At 45.0% G+C, this 8,129-nt stretch overlaps 1 protein-coding gene across 1 annotated transcript; it reads right to left on the bottom strand.

Annotated features, from left to right (window-relative positions):
• Positions 1 to 1,196: 1,196 nt before the first annotated feature.
• Positions 1,197 to 7,239, bottom strand: CCNB1 (cyclin B1). The gene is made up of 9 exons (XM_048504653.1): positions 7,086 to 7,239; positions 6,485 to 6,637; positions 6,277 to 6,390; positions 4,519 to 4,701; positions 4,151 to 4,309; positions 3,665 to 3,901; positions 2,587 to 2,727; positions 2,085 to 2,195; positions 1,197 to 1,400 (listed from the first exon to the last, which is right to left on the bottom strand). The coding sequence occupies exons 1-9, from the start codon at positions 7,104 to 7,106 to the stop codon at positions 1,296 to 1,298; spliced, it is 1,224 nt and encodes a 407-aa protein (XP_048360610.1). The 5' UTR covers positions 7,107 to 7,239; the 3' UTR covers positions 1,197 to 1,295.
• Between the last annotated feature and the right edge of the window lie 890 nt (positions 7,240 to 8,129).

Raw genomic sequence — 8,129 nt, 5'->3', positions numbered from 1 at the left:
AGGCTCCAAAGTTTGCAGACAACTCTCAATTAATGTATTAGAGGGCCAGAAAGCCACTAGTGGAGAGGGAAAGGACACTAGTGCTGTGCAGAGAAAAGGTGGGGCCTGTATTTCCTCAGACATTGGAGACAGCCATGCTGGTTGTAGTATATTAGATTAAATGGATCTGAGGTGTTTACCTAAGACAGAACTTAAGTATTCTAAGTCTAAATCTTTGGTGTAACTAATTGTCAATTTCCTTTTACAAATTTCTCTATATGAGACAAGCTTAATGGTTAAGTAGAGTTCTTGTAGTATTCTTCTGCAACCTAGAAGAAGAGAGTTTGGATTTATATCCCCCTTTTCTCTCCTGTAGGAGACTCAAAGGGGCTTACAATCTCCTTGCCCTTCCCCCCTCACAACAAACACCCTGTGAGGTGGGTGTGGCTGAGAGAGCTCCAAAAAGCTGTGACTAGCCCAAGGTCACCAACCTATACACCAGGGGTCCCCAAACTTTTTAAACAGGGGGCCAGTTCACTGTCCCTCAGACTGTTGGAGGGCCAGACTAAAAAAAACTATGAACAAATTCCTATGCACAAATGATTGTAAAATGTTTGATTTCACCTTTCAGCCTTTCTGTCATGGTCTATTTTTAGAACAGTGACCAAAGTATGTCAAGTACAGGGTGGGCTCCAAATATTGTTGGGGAGGCTGTGGAATACCTTCCCCTGTAAAAAAAAAAAAAAGGCAGAACTTTCCCAATGAAGCATTCCATCTAACCCAGAATCAGGTATCTTCCTGGCTTCTTTCCTCCCTAGCAGCCAGCGAGCAATTCGCCAGCCTGGCTGATGCCAATGGGAGTGAGGCGGAACAGAAAGCCTGAGAGCAACACATGGAGTAGCAGAGAGGGAAGGGCGGAGCAGGCGTTGTCACATGTAAGGTTTCCAACTCTGGGTCAGAAAATTTGTGGAGATTTGGTGGTGCCATCATGTAACTGCAATCAACAGCCGTTGGGGCCGGTTCCTCCTCTCCCTCGAGCTCCCACTGCACATGAATGGAGCCATCGCCGCCATGCCTGGCGGGCCGGATAGATGCCTTCAGGGGGCCACATTTGGCCCCCGGGCTGTAGTTTGGGGACCCCTGCTATACACAATAAGGCTTCAACTGCAGCTGGGGTTTCTCAGCACAATCCCACTTCAACTAAGTCATTGAAAATGTTGCAGTAAAAAGAAAATGTTTATTAAAATGTTAAGTGACAACATATTTATATATACACACATGAATAGAGTGACACATGGTGTCAACTTGTCCAACAGTTATTTTGACAGTACTTTCGCCAGATCCTGTATGATTGCAGAGTTCAGTGCTGGAAGGGTACTAATCTTAGAATTCTTGCTGCTGGCATACTTGTTCTTGACAGTCTGCAAAGGAGACAACTGTTAATTCATGAAGTTGGTGCTGTAACTGTACAATAACGAACAAGAGTAGTAGTTGTGTTCCAAGCATACATGTCCAGTATAGCCTGAGTATTAAGAGTTCCTCCTTCAGTTTTCTGGTTCACTATACTTGCCAATGCTTTGAAATAGTGACGCTTCCCCTAGTGCTCTTATGAAAAAAAATAGTTCCAACTAGTCATACTACATTAATTCATCTGTAAGGGTTGTTTTTAAAAAGGTTTTCATTCTGTAGTCTGACAGTGGTCTTCAACTCTCCAGACACAGGACAGGATATAATGTCAGGAAGCAGAGGCAGCTAGAGGTACGACCTTACCAGTGTGAAGGTCAAGACAGGCCAGGCCAAGAGAGCCAAGGTCAGAGGGCACAAGCCATGCATCAAGATTTGGACTGATGAGGAACAAACCATTTCAGCCATAAGATAGAAAAGATTCCCTCCATCTTGTTGCTCTTCAGTGTACACACTGGAGAAGCAAAGTGCCCTGAGTTTTCCATAAATGAACACTAGCAGCAGCTCCTTCCCAAGAGACATCTTTAGAGGGTTACAAGAAGAGACTCAGGTCAGTGGGCTGGGACCCCTAGGAAAGTCATTAGCTACAAGTACTGCAAGCAGATGGATGTACTGTACTAGACTCATGTACATTTGCTTACCATGTGCTTGGTCAGGCCTTTGTTCACCAGCATCACATTCTTTGCCATATACCGCATGACAGGAAGAAGATCATTCTCAGTGTAGCACATGTAGTGTTGTAGGGTTGGTGTCTGGGAAAGAAGACTTGTGGGTTAGAACACTTAAGGAAGCCATTTGCCAAGATTTCCAGTTAAAGGTCACCCTGCCCCACCTGTCTCGGAAATATCTGATAACATAGCTCAGTGTTTGAGGCATGATATATGCCCCAACAGCCAATACCAACTTAACACTGAAGTTCCTATTTCATCCAACAGACAATACTGCCTATTGCTACTCTGATGATGGCAGAAGCTTTGAATCTTCATCAGAATCTGCTGGCTACTAGCTTTCAAACAGAGCTTCTGCTACAAGGTTTGCTTTTACGTATGAAGATGTTGCACCTTAGGATTCCAATTCTGTACCCTCATTCCCATCTCCCTGCCATGGTAATTTAGAGCCAAGCCTGCAGGCTCCATTACTCACCCACTCTCCCTCCTCAAGTAGTTTAGTTGATAAGCAATAGGCAGCGGCAGCAATCTGAGATGGAGGAAAGTGTATCATCTCATAATCCACCAGTGAGAGTTCCATCAGGTATTTTGACAGAGTGTGTTGCTGTACATCTGCCTGCCGGAGAAAGTATTAGACCAGGGTTTGTTACCTTTCCTTTAAAAGCTAAGGTCATCAGGACTCTTCCAATTCTACATCAAAGCCAAGCTTTCATTACATACATCTTGGTGTACCGGGCAAGGGGAGGTGGGGAGGGACATAAATGAATAGTTCCTTTTAAGTAAGAACATGCTAAAATGGATTCACTTCACCCTTCAAACTAGAGCACTGATAAAAGAGATGAGTGCAATGGTAACATAACACTCATGGGTGGCCGCTGCAGCACATGAAATCTATGCATGATGGAGCTACCTGGTACAGCTGTCTCCACAACACTGTTCCACTCAAATTAGTGTGGTTTGCTCATTTGCAAATGCCTTCTTCAGAAGACTGCAGGTGACACCCAGCAACAGAAGGAATTGTGGGCAATAAAAACCCTAGGGTATGCAAACAGCAGAGGAGAGCCACTGAGGAACAGAAAGAGCAGGCAAGTCAGGTGGGAGGAGGTAAGAAGAAGAGTTTGGATTTATATCCCCCCTTTCTCTCCTGCAGGAGACTCAAAGGGGCTTACAATCTCCTTGCCCTTCCCCCCTCACAACACACACCCTGTGAGGTAGGTGGGGCTGAGAAGCTGTGACTAGCCCAAGGTCACCCAGCTGGCGTGTGTGGGAGTGTACAGGCTAATCTGAATTCCCCAGATAAGCCTCCACAGCTCAGGTGGCAGAGCTGGGAATCAAACCCGGTTCCTCCAGATTAGATACACGAGCTCTTTACCTCCTATGGTGTTCCCCTATCTATATGTGTTCCTTTTATATGCAGGCAGCTAAAACTCAGTGAGTTAAGAGTATGTTGAAAAGGTTCCTTATGAAGCAATAATAAATGGAGGGATTAAGCAGTAGACTACAGAATGTATGTATTCTACAAAGTGAGGCACTGTCAGGAAACTTAGCATTACCTCTCCAATTTTGGATGCCCTTCTTAAGAAATGCAGTGGAAGAGGGCGGCCAAGGTTGAAGTCCAGAGATCTTAGGATTTTCATTTCCATTTGTCTGATCTGATGATTAGTGTAAGAATGGTCAGTCACAAAGGCAAAGTCACCAATTTCTGGAGGATACATTTCTTCATATTTGCTGGCAATGAACATGGCTGTTACTCCAACCAGCTGCAGCATCTTCTTAGTGACTTTGTTGTTCTGCAATATAGAGAGCACAGCTGATCAAACAGGTTTGGAACCCCTGTCCTTGACTGCCAAGGCCTTAAGCTGACCCAACACATATTGACCAGACTGCTTATCCTATAGATACTACAGGAGTTTGTCTAGTCTAACATATACATAAGACAAAGCCGCAGCAGAGGCTGTCTGGGTACCAAGGTCTGCTGATTGATATATCTGCCCAGGCCCAAGCATTGAGATGCATAACTTATGGCCAGCAGCCCTTACCTGCAGAAAGCGATCAATAATGGCCACCGTCATGTACATGGTCTCTTGCAAAAGTTTGAATTTAATTTGAACCTGCACAAGCCAATCAATTAGAATGGCCCTCATGCTTCCAGTAATTTCTTGGCCTGACAGGTAATTTGGTCTCACCGACTGTTGTTCCTAAGAAAAAACCAAGCACACACACACAAAAAATGAGCCAGGCACCAAATAACCAAGTCTTGCTTCCACTCAATTCCCAGCCCCACTTCAGCCTTGAACATTCCAAAACAGCTGCTTGTCCAGTCACTGGAAACAAATTTGTGTCAAGGTGACAAGAACACTCAAGGCGAGTCTGCTTTACTGGGCCTATCTCAGCTACGTGAACCAACCTCAAGAACTTTCAGGTAGCTGTAAATATCCTTCACATATTCGCTGCAAAGATTTGGGTCAGAAGTATCATCTGTATCTACATCTTCCACTTCAAGCAGAACATCTGAGAAGGCCTGGCACAGCATTTCCTCAGCTGGTGCACAACCAGAAGTCTCCATAGGGCTCAGGGATGGAGAGTCCATCTGAAAAGAGATTAAATCACCCTTTATGTTAAGCAAAAGCATTTTCAATTGGAAATAGACAGATGCTGAGTAGGAGCCACTAATGGTCCCTGTGTTCCAGGGCTGACAGAACACAGCCTGGGTCATGGTAGATCACCTAACGCTCTTGCAACTCGAGTCTGGAGTCATCACTGCCTGGTGCTCCTGGCTTGAATATGTGGTTCCTAGGACAAACCTGGTCTTCTCACCCAGATTTATAGGCTCTTACCTGCTATTACTATGACAACTAGTTTGGCTGGTTACATTTATTGGTCCAGCACAGGGGTCTGCAACGTGCAGCTCTCCAGATGTTCATGGACTACAAATCCCATCAGCCCCTGCCAGCATGGCCAATTGGCATGTTGCAGCAGAATCATAAAAACCTGCAGATACTTAAGCAGAACTTACTCCTCTTAGCAATTTGTTTCTATCAGTGCCTCTCCCCAGTTAAATATTACTTGCCAGCAACATGCAAGTTTTAATTATTTATTCTTTTGATGTGTTAGTCGTCCTCCCCCGAAGGACTCAGGGCAACATACAGAATAAAATGTAACAGTAATTAAAAACCTACTATACAATATTTAAAGACACAGATGGTGATAAAAGCACTCCCCCAACCCAACAGCTGACTGATATCTAGAATCAAGTATTTTTAATGCTTTTTTGGTGTTTGATTTACCACACATCTAAGATTGAGACAGATTCTGTGATACAGATTTTTGTACAATAGTCATGTACAAAACTAACGATAACCAGTTCTGTACTCAGAACAGAGTTTTTATAATTGGCTGTGTTCCTTGCAAAGATCCTGGGGGAAACTGGCAGATGTCAGTGCTCCAGCAAAAGTATATAGCCTGCCCATACCTGCTAGTTATCAATTGAATATTTTTTTGCTATTGTGCCAAGCCATATTCTGTGCCTGTCCCCATTCATACACCATATTTTACTGGTCAGTTAATATATTCCAAGGCCATTAATGAGTCAGGAAGCACCTCTTGCACATTCAGTGAAGACCAAGAAGCTGAGGCAGGAGTAAAAACTCGCAGCAAAATTCAACCTTTCCACCCGAATGCTAGTAATGGCTACTAACTTTACAGCCATGGTTGGAAGGACTCCGGCCAACTTTTAGACAAAGCTCTGCATCTTTCTAGGTCACCTGGGTCCAGGATGAGATTACTTCAGCCTCCAATAAGGCCTCTTCTTCATTGCTGTAGTTTTTAGCCAGTTGTGACATCTAGTTAGGTTAGTCTTTTAAGTAGAAGATGTCAATTTTGGTTTTCTAAATGGTTTCTCTTTAACCACCAAGAGATATAGGTTGATCAAAACTTCTACTTTTTATATAAACCAACCTAAACTGAAACCAATGGCAGAAAGTTGGTTTAAAGTACCTCCATGGAGCTCACCAGTGGTACAAGTTAATTATGCAGGCTACCCAGGTCTACAAATGTAAGCAGTGACCCACAAGTACAAGTTTTAAAACAGCAGGCGAGGGGGAGAGCGCGCACACCAACCACATAGCATTTTCTAACCCCCCATCCCCCAGTTTCTTAAAGCCACCTTAACAGGTTCAGGGATTGGCTTTTCTTCCTTCAGAGGCTCAGTTGCCTTTTCAACAGCTCGGACAGGTTTTCTGTTGGTGACTTTCTCCACAGCTGCAGGTTTCAATATTTCCTAGGCAGAAAGAGACAGTCAAGAGTATTATTCACGCATGTCCCTAAAGTGCTAGCAGAACAGTGGGGGTGGAAAGGGATAAGAGTAGTCTTACTTTTTTCAGGATCTCCTTGGGCTTTGCTTCACAGGCCTTGTTGCCAATATCACCCAAAGCAGTCCTTGACCTGAAGCCAGGCTTGGCAACAACACCCCGCTTGCTTGCTGCCATTGCAGGTTTTGTTTTGTTCTCAGCATTGACCTTTATGTTCTATGAGAAAAAGAAAGTCTTTTCAGTACATTCATAAGCTTGCAAACAGCGGACACAAGCAGTAGAAGCGGAAAGGGCTCTTAACGCTCAGCTACCTCCCTCCATAAGATCATTTCAGATGCAGGCGTGGTCCCCATATCATATAGGGCAAGCCATATTTGCTGAAGAGTTTAAATTCTTCCAAATCAGGGCCGCCCCACCCCTCATTTTACTCATCGCGCGGGGGAGAGGGGGAAGTGTTTGGAAAGCAAATTATAAATCAGAGGTACAAACAGGGGAAAAACTCTTTCAACATAACCATTTACTGCAATTGCGAGGCTGCAAGATGTCTGCCTGTTAACAAGCCCCCACCCCTCTGAAATGAAGCCAGGCTTAACAGCCCACCATCTCCAGTAGGCGATAAACGGCCACCAGCACTGTAAACTCAGTCCCTGCAGCCCCTCCGTACCCGAGTGACCCGCAAAGCCATAGCTTAGCCTCGATCCTGCAGCCTTCTCGCTCCACAACCGGCTTTTCCTCGCCCAAATCCCGACTGCCGACCGATTACTGCTGCGCACGAGTCTGATACCCCCTAGTAGGCCGTAACAAGTTTAAAATACGCTCTCGGTTGAGCCCATTGGTTGCTTCCTCGACTTCCGTCGCTTTCTATTGGTGGCTGGGCATTCTACGGTAAATGCGTTTCTACGGCTACGAAGCGCTGATTCCTCCAAGCGTTCGAAAAAGGAGGCGTGGCCATGAAGGAAGGGTCATGCGACTCCTTGTTGATTTCGAGTCCAGCTGGAGTGGGGCGGGGAGGCCTAGTCACTGGGAGGGAGAGGCAGTGTAGGCGTTCGGTATAGTGTCTGAAGCTTGCGCGTTAGGGTTTGTGCTCAATAATAACAGATGCTGACTGCCTCTCTTTTCTGGTATTCGGTCCTGGATAATCCCTACTCTTTTTTCCCCCTGTATTCTATTAAAACGTTTACGGATCATTTTCCAGGGGTCCACTGTGTTGCCCCCCAAATCCCTAGTGGGAGCAAAGACATTGCATATTTAGGAAGTGCACACACCCAAACTTTTACAGTACCAGTCTGTAGAAGAATAGCACTTTTCTAAGCCCATTGATTTGGAAAAGTAAGATTCTGTTTAGGATTGCAGCGCTGTGCTGTTCCTTATATTGGGCACCGTTCAGCCAGTCATGACAATTTTTTAACTCATGAGAGCCACCTTATGATAATGCTTTTTGACCCTCCGTGTTTTGTGAACAGGAGTCTTGTGCCGCAGAGACCAGTGTGATAGCCTCCAATACGTATTGTGGAAACTGTCAAAAGACTGGGATGTCAATGTTCAGAGCTATTTCACTTCTGAAACCAGCTGGTGGGGTCCAACAAGAGGGGGCTATTGTCTTTGTGCCCTACTTGTGGGTATCCCAGAGGTTTGTTGGTGTGACAAACTGCCTGCTGGACTGCATGGGCCTTTTGGTTTGATCCTGCCAGGCTTTTCTTATGTATTA

The sequence above is a fragment of the Sphaerodactylus townsendi genome, linkage group LG07 (assembly GCF_021028975.2).
Source record: "Sphaerodactylus townsendi isolate TG3544 linkage group LG07, MPM_Stown_v2.3, whole genome shotgun sequence".
Classification (NCBI taxonomy): domain Eukaryota; kingdom Metazoa; phylum Chordata; class Lepidosauria; order Squamata; family Sphaerodactylidae; genus Sphaerodactylus; species Sphaerodactylus townsendi.
The sequence above is the reverse complement of the archived record's forward strand: the minus strand, read 5'-3'. Positions and strand labels throughout refer to the sequence as shown.

Coding starts and splice junctions, on each gene's coding strand:
- CCNB1 (XM_048504653.1), bottom strand. CDS start 7,106: ATGGCTTTGCGGGTCACTCGG. Junction 2,728..3,664: donor GGGCATCCAAAATTGGAGAG/GTAATGCTAAGT, acceptor TTTCTCCGGCAG/GCAGATGTACAGCAACACAC. Junction 1,401..2,084: donor AAGGCCTGACCAAGCACATG/GTAAGCAAATGT, acceptor TCTCCTTTGCAG/ACTGTCAAGAACAAGTATGC.